At 43.7% G+C, this 20,918-nt stretch overlaps 1 protein-coding gene across 3 annotated transcripts in view; it reads right to left on the bottom strand.

The window, feature by feature from the left end:
* Positions 1 to 322: 322 nt before the first annotated feature.
* The window catches only part of DNAJB9 (DnaJ heat shock protein family (Hsp40) member B9), an 80,163-nt gene continuing 59,567 nt past the window's right edge, over positions 323 to 20,918 (bottom strand). For all 3 annotated transcript variants that reach the window (XM_044087419.1, XM_044087415.1, XM_044087416.1), the window contains exon 3: positions 323 to 2,609. In XM_044087419.1, the coding sequence (XP_043943354.1) occupies positions 2,167 to 2,609 (443 nt within the window). In that variant the 3' untranslated portion in view covers positions 323 to 2,166. The remainder of the gene's footprint in view (positions 2,610 to 20,918) is intronic.

The following is a 20,918-nucleotide window of genomic DNA, read 5'->3' as shown; positions in this document are numbered from 1 at the left end:
ATGGCTCAAAAGGGGACATGGTACCAATTGTGATACAATGACAATTTCTCTTTTTGCTACTTACAAACACTGATGCTAACTTACAAACACTGATGCTAATTTATAATATAAATGGACAAAACATATTTCTAAGATGCACAACAAAACAATTGTACTGCTGCTTCATTTACTTTCTAGCATCTGCAAATAACTGCATGATATTCTCTAGATACCAGTATAGTCTTTTATGGCATTTTCATAATTTAAGGGTGACAAAAACTGCAAAAATATGAAAAGCAGCAAAATCAGGAAACCACTTGCAAAAACCACACTAACTCAAAAATGGATTAAAATGTGTTTATTTCTCAATTTATGTCACATTTTGGAAGTCAAATCTCCATTTTCACAAAATTTCTGAAGATTTAAGTATTAATACTCATGTTGCTATGGAAAAGTGCAAGGACAATTAAGTTTCAGCAAGTTATACAAAGCAAGAACCTGCATCCGAATAAATACACAAAACTAAATAGTACATTTTTGTCTTTTTTAGAACTATTAATATTGCACTTATGACAGACCATGTAAAAATCTTACAGGCTGTACTAGGAGGAAAAGATATGAGGTAACAAAAGTGTGATGCAGGACACTACAATGACGCTACTCAGAATAAATGCACACAAGAAAGCAGGAGCAAGCTGTGCATTCTAAACCATAGCTGTTCCTGAGTATATCACACACATTTGTGCAAATTTAGCAAAACCAATAAAACATTCTTTTCTCCAAATCAATTTCACACACGCTAGCAGAGTTGAAACTTTCTTAGAAAGATGAAAGGATATTAGAAAAGTAAGGTCTTGACACTCAAGATTTCATAAAAGGCAGCAGGAAAAAAATGTTTGCATCAGTTTATGCAGCTTCAAGCAACTGTTTGCCAAGTTTTATTTTTTTACTACGAATCATTTTTCTGATCATTTACTCAATAGTATTTGAACATTAAACTCAAGGGTGTACATAAGTGGCATTTCTTTATCGTGGGTACACCTAATACCACAGCAATGGGTACACCTAATACCACAGCAGTGGAGCAAACACAAAAGGTGTACTGAAGTTTTTTCTTTTCTCGCTCTCTAGTCAAACACTTCCACACACTTTGTCAAAAAGGTTAAACAAAAGGCATTTTAAGACATTAAAAACTACAAATAAAATGACAAACAGGTATATCTAATGCAATACGCATTTTAATTCTAAAAATCTTTATTATACCTGGAGCACTTGGCTTAAAGCCACTTAGTCACAGGACTAGGTTGCTGTGACAAGCAAAGTTTATAGCCCACACTGAGGAAAAAGGCCTAATTTTGATTAAAACTAGCATGGTATCTCAAGATTCCATCTGAAGATATTTGAGAACACAGCAGTCTTGTATTATATCTTGGACTTATTCAAGTCCTTAGGCAGACACACTGTGACAGCAGTAACACACCTTGTGACCATTTATCATGAAAGCCACAACCAGATTCCTTCATCAACAGCTGCCCAAACAGCACCATAGCCCAATGAGCACAGATGATGCACTCTGTCCATGAGGACTAGCCAGATTATCAGATACAATCAACTACTATAGTACAACAATGTAAGGGTCCATTTAAAAGGCAGAAGACATCTCAAAGTTCTAAAGAAAACGGTCAAGCTAAGATGTGTTACTAAAAAACCTAACAGCATCTTTTTGAAGAGCTGCTAGTAAAAAATAAGATGGTGACCCCTTATTACACTGACAATATACAAAATACAGAGTACTGGAGTTCAATGCTGCTGATATGATCACGATACTGTAATTACATCAGCAAAATGTCAGCAAATTAAGACAAATGACAAGCTACAGATTCAGGTATGAACAAAAAATGCATTTCTTATTTTGAAACTGAAGTGTTCCCTCCCATTTTACTTACGGCAAGTATGTTTTCCATACTGTTTAAGTAAACATATGTAATGTGCAACTGACACCAAGCATGCTCAGTGCACATGTGAAACAGCCAACAATGTAGGACAGTGCTGTACTGCTAGCGTGCATGTCAAATCAGGATATTATACAGTTGGAAAACAGCAATTTTTATTGGTTTTGCATTCTGCCATGTCAACACAAGGCCATTATCTCAAAGTTACAAAACCATGAATTCATGATGCAAGAATTCACGGCCCAGAGCAATCTGTATAGGTTGTGACCATGTTTCCTCTGCGCTGTGTCACAGTCCTACAGTGCTGTTTGCGAGTGCCTTGGAACTTGGTCTCCGTTTTCACTGTACTCCTGTGCGTGTTGCCAAAACTGTCAAAAGAAAACATTTTTTCAATGTCCTCAAACATGTCATCAAAGAGACCTCCTCCAAAGGAAAATTCATGTAAATGTTGTTTGTGTCTGTTTTGGGCTTCTTGATGTGCTCTGAAGTGGCTGTCAAAATGTTTCTTATGATGACCATGGTGGCTCTGCCCAAAAAAGTCATTGTTAAAGAGGTCATCAAAGTTAAAATTGAAACTAAATGGACGCTGGTAATCTCCTTGGTCACCTCCATTAACAGCTTGATGGCCAAACTGATCATACTCCTTTCTTTTCTTCTCGTCAGACAAGGTTTCATATGCTGTCAAGTATTGAAACAAAAAAGTTAGTTTTAACCATTTTTAATTTCCTTCAAGATTCATGCAATTTATCTGTGTTTTGGTTAACATATTCTGATGGTAAAAAAACATACCCAAAATCTCAAGACTTGAGAAAAAAAAATCTTAAATGTAAGAACACTCGTTTACTCACCACATTGAGTGATCATGGACAACACCTTCCAACAGTTGACCAAAAACACATTGTATGAAATCACTTTTCAATGAAGTAGAAGATGGAAGCCCAAAAGGACACATCCTAAGTAAAATAAAACTCCTGGACCTGGAATCACAATTCAACAAGCAGTGCTTGGTGACTGTGTGAAAGAACAACTATGTAATCAATGCAAAAATAGCTACATTACATTCTTCAAAATGGACTGGCTACAAGCCACACTGATTGGCGGGGGAGTTATTCACCTATTAAGAAAATAAATGATGCAGTCAACCCATTTGGTTAAGATCTACATGAAAGAGTTCTGACATTTAAACACAGCAGATGAAAAGCTTGTTAGCCTGCCTGAGATCATGCAACATTACAAACTTGAGCAAATGATTTGCGTTAAGGAATGAAGGGCTCTTTTCAACTTTAGACTCCGCACCAGGGATAAAAAATGAAATTGGCTTAACTAAAAAAGCAAACAAGAAAGGCCAACCCTGTAACCAATTAAGAGATGAAAGTAAGTCAGAAGACACCTTTCCCAAGTAAGGGGGGGGGGGGAGGTTCCTCTAGAAGCAGCTAGCCGTTACCTACAAGTCCTGAACAGGATGGCTACAAAGCAGAGTCCCCAAAAATATAGAACTTTAGCAAACCAGCCAGCTCAACTGGAAAACAGGCAGGATTGTTAAATCTGAGATGCAAAAAAAAAAAAAAAAAAAAAAAAAAAAAAAAAAACAATGAAGGGGCTGCTTTTCATGTCTAAGCGTGCAGGCGTTGGAGCAAAGTTTTGCAAGTCCTCAACAATGTGAGATACCACATGGACTACAACTGCAAACCATATGGCTATCAACATTCTGTTAAACAGCTTTAAGAAGAGACACCATGTCTAACTTGAGCATGTAAGCTCACTTGCCTTGCCTTGCACTACAGAGGACTCCATGAGAGCTCCCCAACTCAATGAGACGACAGCCGCCAGAATACAACACGGGCTGGTTATGACAGAAAATCCATGTTAACCTTGTTTTTTGGGGGGGGGGGGCTGCCCCATGATCTGAACCCAGAAAACCATGAGAGAATGTAGTTAATGAGAGTGAAGTACATTTCGTAATGACGTATCTGTAACAGCAGGTTAGATCCCATCCTCCATAATAGCAATTATGGCCAGCAGTATTAGATAGAAGTTATGTTCTTACCATAACGTTCCATGTTAGTTGTCTTCTTCTCGCCTTCTTCTTGCTGGATGGGTTCGGAGCCGACCTCGGCTCCGACTCGGCCACTCTAAAAGCTCGAGAGTTGGTTCCACCGGCTCGAGGCTCCCCTTATATCCCACAATGCTAGGCGAGAGTTACCTCAGATCTCGTTTGTAAGCTAACCCCAGCTTATAATAGAAACAGAATAACTCTAAACAGAGTCCACCTCTAACAGGAAGAAAGAAGGGTGACCTACATCCTGATCCAGGAAATATGCACAACAGCATATGCCTAAGAAAGAGGTGGTAGAAAGAGAGGTCACAATCACAACTCCTCTAGGTCTGTCCAGGCCAGGGGGAAGGAGGGTGGGGCGAAGAAGAAGGCGAGAAGAAGACAACTAACATGGAACGTTATGGTAAGAACATAACTTCTATATGTTAAGTTGTCTATCTCGCCTTCATTCTTGCTGGATGGGACCACGTCCCTAGCACCTTGTCCCGGGTGGCCTAACGGAACAGACTCCTGAGAACAGTGGAACCAAAGTTAGCTCTATGCCTAGAAGCTAAATCCAACTTATAATGAGAAATGAAAGTGTGAGGAGTAGCCCAAGTAGCCGCTGCACAAATGGTGTCAATAGGCAGTCTGTCTTGGAAGGCTAAAGAAGTAGCCAAAGCTCTGGTGGAATGGGCCTTAGGTTTATTAGGCAGTTTTTGGTGTCTAATTTCATATACAAGGGAAATCAAAGATGTTAGCCATCTGGATAATGATACCTTTGAAACTGAAAGTCCCTTTCTGCTTTCCGCATAGGAGACAAACAGCTGATCAGATTTTCTGAATTGTTTTGTTCTATCCAAGTAGTACCTCAATTGACGATGAACATCCAGGCAGTGTAATTTTGTTCAGACCTATTGGAATATTCTGGAAAACAGCCAGGGAGTTCAGTGCTTTGATTTACATTTGACGTCGAGACCACCTTAGGCAAAAGGGACGGGTTAGTTCGTAAGGATACTCTGTCCTTATGAAACAATAGATAAGGAGGTCGACAGCTGAGTGCTTGAAGCTCTGAAACTCTTCTAGCTGAAGTAATAGCTACCAGAAAAAGAGTCTTCCATGATAGCAATTTTAAAGAACAGGAGACTGCAGGTTCGAAAGGGGGAAGAATCAAAGAAGCAAGTACTAAATTTAGATCCCAAGGAGAAGGAGGATTTCTTATAGGAGGTCTGAGAAGAAAAACTCCTTTCAAAAAGGCTTTGCAAAGCTTGTGGGACATTAAGGCAGATTCAGAAATACCCACATGAAAGTTAGAAATAGCTGCCAATTGAACTTTAAGAGTAGAGGGAGATGAACCTGCATGGAAGAGTTCAGCTAGAAATTCAAGGACTAATTGGATGGAAGCAGTGAAAGGATCTATGTCCTTTCCTTGAGCCCAATATGTGAAGCGTTTCCACTTCTCAAACAAATCTTCCGAGTGGAAGATTTATGGGAAGCTATCAAAATATCTCGAACGGAGTGAGATAATTGAGGAAGCCTGGCTAAGGTTGGAACTGGAGGAACCAAGCAGTGAGGTTCAGAGAGGGGAGGGAGCGATGAAACTGACCCGACTGATGGATCAAAAGATCTGGAACTAGGTCCAGATTCCACGGTCGCTCCAAAAGAAATCTATGTAGAAAGGGGAACCACACCTGTCGAGGCCAGTAAGGAGCAATGAGGATCAATGAGGCCTTCTGAGCGATAGCTTTCTGTATCACTTGAGAGATTAGTGGGAAGGGAGGAAATGCATACAGAAGTCCCCGGGCCAAACTTGGACTAGAGCGTCTCTGCTGGGTTGGCCTGGTAAAGGGAATAGAGTGAAATATTCTCTGCACTTGCTGTTTTGGGAGTAGCAAAAGATCGCAGCAAGGCTGACCCCACTTGAGGAAAATTTCTCTCACAACAGAGTCTTTCAGAGACCACTCGTGAGGCATGAGGATAGCTCTGCTCAACTTGTCCGCAATTTGATTGGACTTCCGGGATGTGCGTTGCTATCAGAAACCGCTGAGAAGAAATCGCCCATTGCCACAATCTGAGTGCTTCTCGACACAGGGGTATGACCTGGTTCCGCCTTGTTTGTTGATGTACCACACTACAGACATATTGTCTGTCTGGATTGCAATCGCTCCCAAGGGAAGAGAGTCTTGAAAGGCTTGCAACGCTAAAAGCACTGCTCTCATCTCCAGAACATTTATGTGCAAGTGGCATTCGTTTGGTTACCATGTGCCCTACACCGAACTGCCCTGATAATGCCCCCCACCCGATCAGGGAGGCATCCGTTGTCAGAGTAGCAACCGGAGGGTGGAACAAAGGGTCTTCCCAACAAGAGCTGAGGGAAGACATCCACCACATGAGATGATTTTGCACGCTTGCGTGATCATAATGGTGTGAGACATTGGAAGTTGCTGGTATGACCATTGAGTAAAGAGCATCCATTGAAGGATCCGCATGTGGAATCTGGCTAATGGAAGCAGGAGGTATGGTCCGCCATAATTCCCAACACTTTCAGAACTAACCTGGCTTTGATTCTGTTGTTGTTGAAAAGGAGTGAGACCAGTTTGTGAATGTCTGTTATTCTCTGATGTGTTAGTCTCGCAGACATGTCTACTGTATCTAGATTTGCGCCTATGAAAGTAATAGCACGACAAGGCGACAAAACAGACTTTTCGCAATTTATTGAAATGCCTAACTTTTGACAAATGCGAAAGGTGTAATCCCTGGCCATCAGAAGGAGATGCTTGGTGGGAGCTGTGAGGAGCCAGTCGTCCAAATATGGAAACACCTGGAATCCTTGTCGTCTCAGGTGAGAAGCTACCACTGCCATGCATTTGGTAAACACCGGGGCAGTGGTGAGACCAAAGGGCAGGGCCCTGAACTGAAAATGACTGGTTCCCAGCCTGAAGCGGAGGAATCTTCTGGAGCGTCTGCTCATTTTTATGTGATAGCACGCATCCTGAAGGTCTATAGAGCACATCCAGTTTCCTTTGCCCAAAAGGGGAAGGATGGATTGCAGCGTGACCATCCGAAATCTTGTTTTCTTGACTGATCTGTTCAAGATACTGAGATCCAAAATTGGTCTCCAGTCCCCTGTTTTCTTTGGAACTAAAAAGAACCTTGAGTAGATTCCGGATCCTTGCTGGTCTGCTGGAACTGGCTGAATTGCTCTTTTTGCAAGCAGTTTTGAAATCTCCAAAACCGCTAGATCCCTTTGAGCGGCTGGAACATCTGGAAGGGATTTTTTGATTGGTTTGGAATGCGAAGAAAAGGGATAGAATAGCCTTCTGAAATGATGGACTGTACCCATTTGTCTTGAGTCAGGGATAGCCAGGCTTCTGGGTACAGTGACAATCTTCCCCCGACTGCCTCCGAAGGTGGGCAGTCGGGCAACACCTCAGGGATGCTGAAAGGGCTTGTCAGAGAAGGCTTCCCGATTGCCCTGGTTCTGCGGACCCCCCCTGCCCCTAGGGCGACGTCTACCATTGTTATTCCCGCCTCTGCCTCTGGCGGGAAAACGACTGTGCGTCAGGCGAAGTCCCTTGAGATTGTTTACGGAACCACATCTTTCCACCCTTCTGGCCTTTGGGGTAAGGCCTAGAAGGAGTAGAAAAACGGACTCCGACGGCAGAAAGGGTCTTGCCATCAGTTTCGCATCTAGTCAAGGTTTCTTTCACTTGAGGACCAAAGAGAGATGATCCATCAAACGGGGAGTTAGTGAAAGACGTCTTGAAGGGTCCAAAATTGCATAGCCGCATCCAGGCATGCCTACGTAAGGCCACACCTGTCCCTGCGGCTCTACTCGCTCCATCAGCCGCGTAAGAAAGAAGGCGCATGGAGGAGTTGGTTATGGAGTTAAGGGTAGCCAGCTGCGTGTTCATCTTATCTTGAAAATCCGCAGCTGTAGGGTCCTTTAACATTTCACTCGCTTCCTTGATCAAGTCCCTTTGAAGACGAGTAAAATGGCATAGGTAGTTCAGCGAACGCATGGTAAATGTCGCTGACGAGAACATCCGCTTCCCGTACCTGTCCATGGACCTAGATTCCTTGTTAGGTGGATGGACAGGTACTGAAGGATCAGCTAGCTCCTTCTTAGTGGCAGCAGCTACCACCATAGCATCCACAGAAACTCCTTTTGTTAAGAACTGTTTGTCTGCTGGTGCAGTTATGAACTTGGAGGGTCTCCTGGGAGTGGGGTCCACTGAATCAGGAGCCGCCCATGCCTTCTTAGCAACCACCTGCATGAGGGGGTCAAGGGGGGGAGACACCCAGGAGGTGGAAGGGCGAGAGCCAAACGCCTCAAGATACACAGATTCATCCTCCGAAGGGTTGAGGGCTGGCCAATTTCCCCTCTGCTTCAGGATCTCTAGAATGTCTGCAAATGAGACATCTTCAGAAGGGGAACCCTCAGAATCATCTAAATCTGTGTCAGACGTGATGGACTCAGGTGAGTCAATGTGTTTCCTCTTACACTTCCTCTTCCGAGGGGGCTCTTCTGCCAAATCAGGAGAGGCCTCGGAAGAGGATGAAATCCCCACAGGGGGTTCCTGAGGAGCTGGCTCTCTGTGGTCCGGGATGAGGGAGTGAGTCGACTTGACCTGAGGCACCGTAGAGGGAGGGGCGGACGGAGCCGACTGTGGAGTAGAGCCAGGCTCTAACACACTCCGCATGACCTCGAATGCACCCCTGTCAGGCAAAGCCAGAGGTCCCTGCTCCGAGAAGCTAAGAACCTCCCTCGGCACCGACAGTGATGGCTCCGAGGCCGATGTCGGAGCCGAACTCACCAGCCAAGCACCGAGAGGGGGGGGGGTCGCACAAGGGTCCGATGCCACTCACCCCCTCGGAGCCGACGAGGGAAGTCCGGCGCCGAGATTCTTCCAAGGAAGAAATCGGAGCCGACGACGGAGCCGAAGACAATTGTATCGGTTCCGACGCTATCACAGTCTCGGTTCCGACACGACCCGGCTCCGAGCTCAAGAGAGTCGAAGGAGGAATATATTGATGGACCGGGGCAGGCATCGACTGATGAGTCGGGCTCTGAAGCATCTGGGCCAGTGCCTCGGACTTAAGAAGTCGACTCACTACCCTCTGAAGGTCATGATCCGACAGCCTCGATGACCTACAGGAGTGAGATCTTTGGCTCCGTTCAGACAGCAGGGGAGATCCTGGAGCCGAATGAACGGAGCCAAGAGATGGTGACCTGGACCTCTTCCTAGTTGTCGGCTCTGAAGGTCTGGTCGGAGCCGACACGGGAATTTCTAATACCTCGGCTCCAGCCGGAGCCGAGGGAACCGCAGAAACTGTGGACTGAGACTCATCGGCTCCAGCCGGAGCCGATGTAGACAGAGGTTTAGAAACCTTAGGTCTCGGCTCAGTTGTCGGAGCCGAAGACCTAGATGCCTTAGAGGGCTTCCCTGTAGATACAGAAAGGGAATCCTCTGGCTTGAGTAAGCCCCTTAAAATTAACTTATTTTTTCTTTCCTGCAGGACCCTGGGGCTGAAGCCATGGCACACAGCACAGGAGTCCTGCAGGTGCAAAGGTCCCAGACAGTAGACACAAGAAGTGTGAGCGTCTGTCAGAGACATTTTCTGACAGCACGCATCACACTTCTTGAATCTGGAGACCTTTGCTTCTTTAGACATATCTAAAGGTGTAATCACACACACACAGTCACAAACACACTAATTACACCCTGTCTAGTTTAAATTATAATAAACCACTAACTAGGTTTTTTAAATAAGAAAAATAACACACACACTCCACTAGGGAAAGAAAAAAAGGCCTGTAGGCCCAAGGGAAGAACTTAAAGTTCTTGAGGGAAAAAAACAGGAATTTTAAGAAGGGGATAAGAATTCCTCTAAACTAAGGGAAATAAGTAAAAATATTAAAATTAAAGGGGTTTTAATAGACTAACTTCACAAGAAAAGTCACTTACCAAGAACCGGTAGAAAACCAACACCTCGATAGCTGTAGCGGCAAACGAGATCTGAGGTAACTCTCGCCTAGCATAGTGGGATATAAGGGGAGCCTCGAGCCGGTGGAACCAACTCTCGAGCTTTTAGAGTGGCCGAGTCGGAGCCGAGGTCGGCTCCGAACCCATCCAGCAAGAATGAAGGCGAGATAGACAACTTAACATGATTGCTTAAGAAAAACAGAACTTTCCCAAGCTGCCAAGAACCACCCCATATCTCATAACACACAGTGGCAAGTCCTGCCAGATCATTATCTAACAAGTAAAAGGTGTCTAAATACTTACAAATTAAAAAACAGACTAAAGCCAGGCTAAGCAAATGTAGAGAAGACTTGCTTTAAGAATAAATCTGGCCAGACACTTGCATCTTTGCCACAGCAATCCCTCCTGATTAACAGACAGGATGGAGTCTCGCAGAAATACAAGGGCAGACTTCCTAGGAGGAACATCCCTCAGATAAGGGGTCCTAAAAGGTTTATGCTACAAAATAAATACCCCTAACCTGTAGCGTAAGGATGTTAAGAGAACAGACTGCAAAGACTTCTTCCAGAGCTACACTCAAAGACTGTAGATGTAGCAACTGCTCTAGTGGAAGGAGTCATGGAAACTAAAGCAAGAGGAATAGTACATTTACTATGGTAAAACTGAAGTTAGACAGCATTCTACCTAAAATAAGCTTAGAAATTTGCTGACCAACCCCCCCCCCCCTTTTTTTTTAAAAATACAAAAAATGGTTCTTTGCTGGTAACATCTGGCCTTTCACCATAAAATCTCGATCGGCAGTGAATGTCCAAACAATGGTGGTGGAGGGTAGAGGTAATGACTTTGGCACAAGAGGGGTCTGTCTGAACAGAGACCCTACCTTTATGGAATGTCAACTATGTTGCGGCAGAAATTGATATTAGGAATGTTGTTTTGAAAAACAAATAAATAAATAAAAAAATGGAAGGAAGACACCCTTGCAAATCTTACAAAAGGTCAATGAAGAAAACTAACAAACTATTTCTAATTTACCATGCTGATTTTATAAAGTACCTTTGACGGAACTCTAGCTTTTCAGGAAGTTTTCCAAGGTGTGCTGAGCTAGTCTGAGATAGCGAGGACAAATTTCGAGAAGGGGTCCTAGTCACCGACAAAATAGAGCCGGTTATGTCTTGTGTAGATTTTCTGTGATGAACAATAATATAAACAAACTAAAAGAAGTAGTTGCACACGTAAATCTACCATAATACATGCTCACAATCACTGCAGCAGCAGCCTTAACTATATGGATTGAATCCTTGCAGGATTCAACCCATATAGCTAAGGCTTCTGGATTCAACAGCTGGTCAGCTTCAAAAGCCTTCAGAGCACCTTCCACACACCCAAGCTGTTAAGTCAACTTGAGACTAAAAATCAGGTTTGGGCACAAGTTCTTCAGAGATTATGTGCGAACAGAGAGGAGGCTAAAGCCCTAAGAGGACAATGCTAGCAATAAACACCCTTGCATAACAGAAAAGGAGAAAAAAAAAAAAAAAACACAATACAGACAATAAAAAAGTGGGCGGGGTGGAGGGAGGGAGCAGCTACTGCAGCACTAATTATTCGAACATCTATGATTACTATAAGTTCACTTACACAGAGATAGACTACCATACATTAATGACAACCACAGCTAAAACTTACTGGGAGGAGGAATGACGAGGGAGTATGTTCCAGGCAAAGATTGTACTATAATTAAGGAGTCTAAATTAAAAAAAAAAAAAAAAAAAAAAAAAAGAGAGGACCAAGCTGCTGCTTCCAGAATATTTTTAGCATACAACCTTTTCCAAAAAGTCATATATGAGAGACCCAAGGCCATGGTGGAGCAAGTCTTAACCATGCTTGGAAAAGTTTTATTCTGGTGGGAACAAAAATAAATGGCACAACAGAACCACTGAAACTGTTTTGACACAGGCAGTACTTTTTTCATACCTTCACAAGACGTGAACTGATCAGAAGTTCTGAAAGATTTTGCTCCGTCAAGGATGGTACTAGAATGGTCTCCGGGCATCCATGGTACGAAGTATGCGCGCTCTCTCATTTTTAGCTTGGGGGGGGGGGGGGCAGGGAGATGAATAGCTTGGCTTAAGGTAAACTCCTCTATACTATTTTAAGCATAAATGAATCGGCTTATTTCCTTAAGAAAACCCTATCATTGTGAAAATTTAATGATGAAGACCATCACAAAAGCATGCAGTTCTGACCTCTGCAAGAACAGTACAACAGATGTCCTTATATTCACCGCTGCAGTATTCATGACAAATGGGATTCCCTGCTGCAGTATTCATGACAAATGGGATTCCCTGCCCACCATCCGGCCAGTTTACCAAAGTCTACCAGTTTACCAAAGTCTACCATTGCTTTAAGGTAGACTAAATGTCACCTACACGCTCCTTGAGTAGTGTTGGACATAAATGTGATGTTCAGGCATACAATCCTCAGAACTTCTTTGATGTCAGCATGAACGCGGTTTAACCGTCGGTCTGTTGCCTCCTTCCATTTTTGCCATTTTTCTGTTTGTTGGCTTTCTGGTGATTACTACGGTTTGCTGAAGTCCTCACTGTTGCAGATAAGTACCCAGTTGGGTACTGTTGCAGATAAGTACCCAGTTTTTTTTTTTTATTTATTGTTTTGTGTTGTTTGGGGTTAGTGTCATCCAGGAAGGGTAAAAATGCCAGCATGAGAGAGACTGGATTCCCCATAAAGACTGCCACAATAAAAGGTCTTTTGTCTAGGTGCTGCTCACAACCACACATTTTATTCACTTTGTCAGGCGTTTGTCCCTAAAACTGTTCGTAGTAGGCTTTCTTCCCTTTCACTGTATCCAGCATTTTAAGCTTCTTGCTAAAGATACTGAGGATGGAACTTCCTGCCCCAAGGGTCAGCTGTTGGAGAAGAAGGTGGTGTATAAGGTAAAGGTAAGACTGGAATCTTCCAATGTCCAGCCTCTGCCAGAGTTTCACTCGAGGTTATTACGAACCCGGAGGCACACCCGGTTGTTTTGACAGATTCATCTACCATGTCTGGGTTGGAGACTGGTGAGGATCTGGTGGGCAGTGGTGAGGATCTGGTGGGCAGCACGTCCGGTGAAGCTTTTCAGGAGTCTGTTTTGGGCATTCAGGGGGAACCACAGCTGACCGTTTGAGGGGTCTAGAAGGGTTCCACAGTTTCTCTTTAGGGAAGATGTTCCTACTACAGTTGTGGACTACTATCTTGAGTCTGGTCCTTCTGAGGTTTCTAGAACAGATGTCCCCTTAAAAAAAGGCAGAAAACTAATCAGGTTTCTCCTGCTCCTAGGGATCCACAAAGTGAGCGGCAGGCCTTTTACTCAGGAGTTGTTTAGTGCTTTACTGTCGTTAAGGCCTCCTCAAGGGGTTTCAGTTCCTGCTCCTCCTTGGTCCTCCTCTTCCCCTAAAAGGCCCGGAATGCTGAATTTTTCTGAGGAAGAGGTAAGATTCCGATTATGAATCCTTTGCTTATTCTACCCAGATTCCTTCTCATTTAGACTACGGGTCTGAGGAGGATGACTCTCTTACTCTACATGATCCTTCTGAGGACATTTCCTTTGGGGACACTGTCTAGGATGATGGAATTTAAGGAGGGATTGTGCCCAGGTTTCAAATATCTACAAGAGGTACTAGGAGTTACTGCTGATGGAATCTCCTAAACTTGCCGCCATTCCTCCTGTCTTAGCTGCTTTATTGGATGTTTTTTCCAATGCCCTTAAAGCGCCAGATTCTCCGCCCCCTGCTCCCAAGAAGTCTGACAGGTTATAGGGTTCTGGAGGATTGTTCCTTTTTGTTTAAATGCCCGGTTGCCGACCACTCTGTGGTGTCTGCAGCCTCCGATAAGCTGTCTCAATTGCTTCATCCAAGTTACTGCTTTCTGACAAAGACAGAAGAACCATGGATAGACTGGATAAGAAGAAGGTTTATACTTCGGCTACCCTAGCTTTTAGGGCTATTAATTATCAGATCCATATCTCTAGGTATGTCAAGGCTCTTCTTTCCCAAGCTTGTCAGCTTTTTTCTGAACTTCCAGACATGGAATAAATCTTCTCTTTCCTTGCTAGGGGCATCCTCTCAGGTAGTTAATCATTCTATCACATGTAGTTATGATGCAGCAGATGCCTCTTCTAGGGCTGCTGCTTTTGGTTCAGTTCTGAGGAGATATTCTTGGCTTAGGCTTCAACCTTTACCCGATGACATTAAGGCTAAGTTGATGGATGCTCCTCTAGATAATAAAACTTTTGTTTGGGGAAACGGCTGCTGGCTTAAGTCTCTTCAAGACAACGGGAAGGCTTTACTCCAGGTGCATCTGCAGTCAACTCCTACAGATGCCTCTAGGTGTCAAATATTGTTTGCTCATATTTGCATCAATAATTCCAAAATCTTGCTATGTACAAGGTTTTAAAAGATTTAATCTTAAAGCTTACACAATGGCAAGCTTAACTGCATTAATATTTGACCTCTCTCTACTTCAGGTAAGGAGATATTAACTACTGTTTTTATGACATTAACTTGTATAGATATAGCTTTCACATTTTCCCCAAATATCTTAACCGAGTAGCAAAGACATAATTCCTTAGCCTCATATGAACATTCACAGCTAGATGAAAGAAATGCTGCAAAAAGTGTGTGTGCAACTTGAGTGTTTGGTGAGTGAAACATTGTAAGCTGTTTACAAAATATTACAAATGTAGTAGTTACTGAATTACTGTGACTTAAATTCCATTTAGTACCTAGAACCTAAAGAATACTACCACTATAGGGTTGCCACCCCTCAGTTTTTTTCTGAACTATCCAGAAATCAAACCAATTCTCCAGTAGTCCGGAACTGTACAAACTCTGGTATTCTGTTTCAAAAAGGAAACGGACTATCGGAGTTTGTAAATCGGCTAATTTACTATTCTCGAAATAAAAATGGGCGTTCCCTGCAGAGTGGTGTCATCGTGACATCACAAAATGGGTAGAATGCGGGCGGTGTTACTGGTGACGTGAGGGGTGTGGCTTTACTCCGGTTTTAGCCACGAAGGAAGGTGGCAACCCTATACCACTATAAAAATACTTTTTGTGTCGAAGGGTTTGCCATTTATACTTTGTTCATATCTCTAGCACCACAGGGGTTATGGAAGATTTGTTTGAAATGTGAGGACAATTTGTTTCTGTCAAAAGTTTCAGGCTCCGCCCATTAGAAGTTACAGTGCAAACTTCCTGAGCTCTATTGGAGTGAATGAGTTAAACACGTCTGTTTCTCCTGCGCCTAAATTTCAGCGAAACTACCCTTCTAAGCCAGCCTTTGTTCGTAGGCAATCTCGCCCTCCTAACAGGTAAAAAGGAGGGTAAACTGCCTCCTCCTGCTAAGGCCAGACTACAGGGATTCTTAAGCCTTCCTTTCCTGACAAACCAGGTGCTGTCCGACTATTCACCTGTTCCCAGCCAAATTCCTCTCTCTTTGCCTTTCTCTTCCTGTTTGGCTCAGAATCACCCAGGGTTCTGTCAATCACTCGGCAGGGGTACTTCATGGTCTGGATTTCCTGCCCTTTTACAGGCATTCCTCAACCTCCTAGGGAATGACACCCCCCCCCCCCCCAAGAGGTTCTTAGAGACCTCTTGTCTCAGGGTATTGGAGGTGCCTGTGTCCCAAAGGAGGAAAGGGTTTTCCCTCAAGAATGTTTCTAGCACCCAGAAAAGAAGGTACTTTGATACCTATTCTAGGGCCCCCTCCCATCTAAATACTTTTCTGAAAAGGTGCCTTCCTTTCAGATGTTGTCCCTTCAGTCCCCCTTTCCTTTCTTGCTCCCCAAGGCCTTTCTGGTGTCTCTGGACCTTAAGGATGCTTATCTCCATATTCCGAACCATCCTCTTTTTCAGAAGATTTTTGCATTTCTCTGTTTCTTCCTGGCATTTTCAGTTCTGTGCTTTGCTCTCTGGCCCTTCTACTGCCCCAAGGGTATTCACCAAATGCCTCGCTCCTGTGATTGCCTTTTGCAGGCTTCAAGGGATCCAAATTTTTCCTTATTTGGATTCAGGCTTCTGCTCCAGAGGTCCTACTGCAAAATTTTACCATTTCTCTTCTTCAGAGCCTGGGGTTCATGATGAACTTAGTCTTCTCTGACTCCCTCACAGGATCATATCTTTCTGGGTTGCAGGATTCAAAAAGGTCCCGATGCTGGCACCCCTGCCTCCTCCAAAGGCATTAACTCACATTTCTTTCTTTCAAACTCTTCTTCCCCTGGCCTCCATTACAGCCAGGTGAGAGGTCTGGGGTTTATGGCTTCCACCATTCCAATGGTCCCTCTGGCCAAACTCAACATGAGGAAGTTCCAGTGGTTTTTGAAGTCGGTGGGGCTTTAACATGCGCATCCTCTAGACTTCCCTGTTCCTCTTCTCCCATGTCTCAAGAAAGAAATTGTGTGGTGGATTTAGGAGTTGTCTCTAAATCCAAGGCTCCCTTTTCAACCCCCTCTTTCCTCTCAGGATCTGTTCACAGATGCTTCAGATGTGGGATGGGGAGAGTGGTCACCACATCGGCAGAAGGAGCACATCAACAGAGAAATGAGAGCTCTTAAGCCGGCTCTTCAGGCCTTTCATCCTCTCTTCTCTCCGGGGCCTCTCAATGTTTTCACAGACAATACCACAGTCATGTGGTATATTAACAAACAGGGGGGGGGTACGAGATATTAGTCTGTGCCGACTGCACTTCTGGTATGGGAATCTGGCTATCCAATATCAAGCGACTCTTTGGGCAGTTTATATTCCTTCAGATCAGAATGTTGTGGCAGACAATCTGAGTAAATCCTTCACTCAATCCCACAAATGGATGCTTCACAGGGATGAGTTTCTGGATATTGTTCACCAGTGTGGTACTCCAAGTAGATCTCTTTGCCTCCCCTCTGAACGGGCAACTTCCTCAGTTTTGTGCCACAGTCCCAGGTCCTCTGGTATAGAAGGTGGACACCCTCTCATTTTCTTGGAAGGGGATGTTTCTTTATTCATTCCCTCCCCTTCCTCTCATTCCAAGAGTCCTGTTCAAGATTCAACAGGATGCTCCCAAAATCTTGCTGGTGACTCCCTTTTGGTCGCAACAGCACTGGCTCCCTCTACTTCTGCATCTAGCCAAGTAGAATCACCACAGGTTACCTCACAGGGTGGATCTAATCGCACAAAACAAGAGGTCTCTCATCCATCTCCACCTGTCCACCCTTCATCTGACACTGTGGGTGATAGGGATTTGATCCTTCATAGACCTTTTTCTGAGGACTTGCTGCAAGTCCTGCAGGAGACCAGGAAAACTACTACTTGGAAATTTTACTCCTGGATGGAAGAGGTTTTCTATTTGGTGTCCTTCTCGTGACCTGGGCCACTTTCTGTGGATGTTTCTTTGGTTCTCTCTTACTTGCATGACTTGCTCAGTGCTGGTTTGGCCTATTCTTCTATTAAAGCCCACTTATCAGCTTTTTCTGCTTGTCTCCCTTTAACTCACCCGTTAGCTTCTAGATTTGAGGCCAAGCAAATTCTTAAAGGCATCCTTAATATTAGACCTCCCAGGAAGCCTGTTCCTCCTCCCTGGGATCTTAATTTAATTCTGGAAAAACTGACTCTGGCTCCTTTTGAGCCTGCTGTTTCAGCTTCCTTGCAACATTGTTCTTTGAAGACCGTTTTTTTGTTAGCTCTTACTTCTGCCAGACTGGTGTCTTGAGTTGCAAGCCCTTATGGCTTATCCACCTTTTTGGATATTTTATGAGGACAGGGTGTCCTTGCATACTAATCCATCTTTCATGCCCAAGGTGGTTAATGAGTTGGCACTTAAATCAGTCTATTAGTTTGCCTACTGTTTTCCCCTCTCTGCAATCTGACATTGAGAGGGTGCTGCATACCTTAGATGTGCACAGACAGTTCAGATTTTATTTGGATAAAACAAAAGCTATCAGGAAATCTGATCAGTTATTGGTTTCCTTTCATCCTAGATTTTTAGGTTTGGCTGTTTCCAAGCAAACTATTTCCACTTGGATTTCAAAGGCTATTTCCTTTTGTTACAATTTTCATGGTACGAGCCTTCCTTCTGTAAAGGTTCATTCTACTAGAGCTGTGGCTTCTTCTGGTGCTTTTATTTTTTCTTCAAAGGCTTAGACGCTAATTCTATTCTTGAAGCTGCTACCTGGACATATGTGCATACCTTTACCAAACAGTACCAGTTGGATTGCATCTCCAGAGCTAGGGCTGGTTTTGCTGATGTCATTCTTCATGGCTTTTTTAAAAGGCTCAGCTGTTGCTTTCTCCTCCCAAGTTTCTTCTTGAACTTAGGCACTCTGCCATTTGTCATGAATACTGCATCAGTGAATGTAAGGACATAAGATTTTACACAACTGTACTATCATAACAGTAGATGCCCTTGCCTTCACCACTGCAGTATTCACTCCTCCCTCCATCCCCCTACTCTTTCCTTCCTGGATGTACGGGCACTCCATGGTATTCCTTAGACTGCTGTTCCTACTGGGCCAATCAGTTCTGAGGATGGTAACTTGAATGTCACCTTATGCTACACAAGGTGCATGTAGGCGACGTTCAGAGTACCTTAAAGCAATGGTAGACTTTGATAAACTGGCCGGATGGTGGGCTTCACTGCAGGGAATCACATTTGTCCTAAATACTGCAGTGGTGAAGGCAAGGACATCTACTGTTATGGTAAGATTTTACACAGCTGTACTTTTTTCATGTAAAGAACCTCAAGTCAGTCTGATGAGCTAGATAAAACAGAGCAAGAGTTAGCTTTTCTAACCCAATTTTCAGCACCCCCACCACTTTCCCAGGCTAATCTACCCAGAAGGCAAGCTCCCCCAACCAAAAAGAAAACCTTTTCCCACTTGCTAATACAGGATTTTTCTAACCAACACCTGCTACATGTCCTCAAAGAAAAGGTATCAAAAAAGGTATTAAAACTCATCACCCAAGTAGTCAGTTGTACGTGTTCCAGGACAGGATACATCAAACACCACTGGTCTTGTGAACAATTCCACTCCCTGAGGAAGCTTGAGGTAATTACCCCTGGTCATTTCCAAAGGAAGGGAGTCTCACCACAATGATAGTTTTGAGAGTCATTCTGAATTTTCAGAATGACCCTGAATACGAGTGGAAAGGGTGGAAAAATCATACAGGAGCATTCCTGTCCATAGAAGAAAGGAAATGCATCAGTTTTCTAGGTATTCCTGCACGCATTCCTGGAGCAGAATTTTGCCAAGTGATTTGAGTGGAGGAAAACAGATAAATTTATGGCATTCCACATATCAACCTTTTGGAATACCCCAGATTAATTTTCCATTCTTGAGGGTCTGTCATAGTCCAGCTCAGCTTGTCTGAAAAACAATTTTGCTCAGAGGGTATGCAGGATGCCTACAGAATGAGACTATAATGAAAAGCTATATCCCAAATTACCACAGCTAGTAAACAAAAGCCAATATCTGGTTCTCCTTTGCTGGTTTATGTACCACATCACTGTCATAACAGCTGTAGAGGTCAGACAGACCACAAAATGAGACCGTTGAGAGCATATGTGTTTCTGTCTATCATTTTTTTCAAAGACCCTGCACTTTTATCCCCACAGACACTGCTCCCCAAGCAAAGTCTGAGGAGTCTGCTGTGACTGACTGTGAAGGAAGGCAGAATGGGAAATCTGGATTTTGAGACATCTGGTATCTCCACCACAAAATCTCCCTTTTCACAAATCTGGAATCTGAAAAGTTAGGGGATGATGCCAGAACCAGAGAGATTTCAGGTACCACTGAATTTTTCTCAAGTGGAACTTTACAAAAGGCATCCGGAGAATCATATATGCCATCACAGTCACATTCCTGAAGAATTCTTTTGATTAGACAAAATTCCAAATGGAAAAACTCAGGAAAATATAAATACAGATCTATTTTTCCCAGTGGAAGAAAAAGTACAGTTGTGTACCTACCATAAATGTAGATGTTAGAGTGTATTCACTGTTGCAGTCATTACACTTGGGTTATCCTGATGGCAGGCTACCCGCAGTCGGCCTGAATTCCAAAGTCTAGGTCCGGCGTCGGTTGCGGTCGCCTCTTCCCTGACATCAGTGTGCCAGGGGTATAAAAGATGCAGCAGACGCCATTTTCTTGCCTCAGATGTCAGGTGCCCCCAAATTGGTAGGCTGAAAATTATGCCAATAAGTATGCATGGACAAAAATAAACATTTCCTTCATCTACAAGAAAATACACCACATAGGTTGTATAGGATAGAGAAGTACAGATAAGTCCCAGCAAAGAAAAGGGGGATGTTGGGTGGGTAACCTGGACTGCAACAGTGAATACACTCGAACATCTACGGTAGGTACACAAATGTACTATGTTCATAGTGTTTCACTGTTGCAGTCATCACACTTGGGTTGAATCCCAAAGCTGAGGTTGGGTGGCTGGGTCTAAACAGGATTAGGAGAGGCTATAAGGCCCTGCAGAACTGCAGTGGCAAAGCCTGCTCTGGATTTAGAGTAGAGAGGTAAGTGGTAGTGCTTGGTAAAAGTGTGCACTGAACTCCAAGTTGCAGCCTCTAAAATGTCTTTGGTTGGTACTCCTCTGAGGAAGGCTGCTGAAGTGGCTGCTGCTCTGGTTGAATGAGGCCTAATGCCCTTAGGCACTGATTTGCCGTGTTGTGAATAGCAGAAACGAATGCAGCGGCCTATCCATTTTGAAATAGTCTGCTTTGAGATGGCCTTTCCTTGTGATCCTGCAGCATATGCTACTAAGAGTTGCTCAGTCTTTCTGAAAGCTTTAATTTTGTCCAAATAGAAGCGCAGGTAAATGCAAAAGTTTCTCACCCTTATTCTGTGGGTTTGGATAAAAGGTAGGCAAATGAATGGTTTGGTTAAGGGCCACACTGGACATTACCTTAGGCATAAACGTCGGGTTC

Source organism: Protopterus annectens, chromosome 11.part0, assembly GCF_019279795.1.
Source record: "Protopterus annectens isolate FY-2018-M chromosome 11.part0, PAN1.0, whole genome shotgun sequence".
Lineage (NCBI taxonomy): Eukaryota > Metazoa > Chordata > Ceratodontiformes > Protopteridae > Protopterus > Protopterus annectens.
The sequence above is the reverse complement of the archived record's forward strand: the minus strand, read 5'-3'. Positions and strand labels throughout refer to the sequence as shown.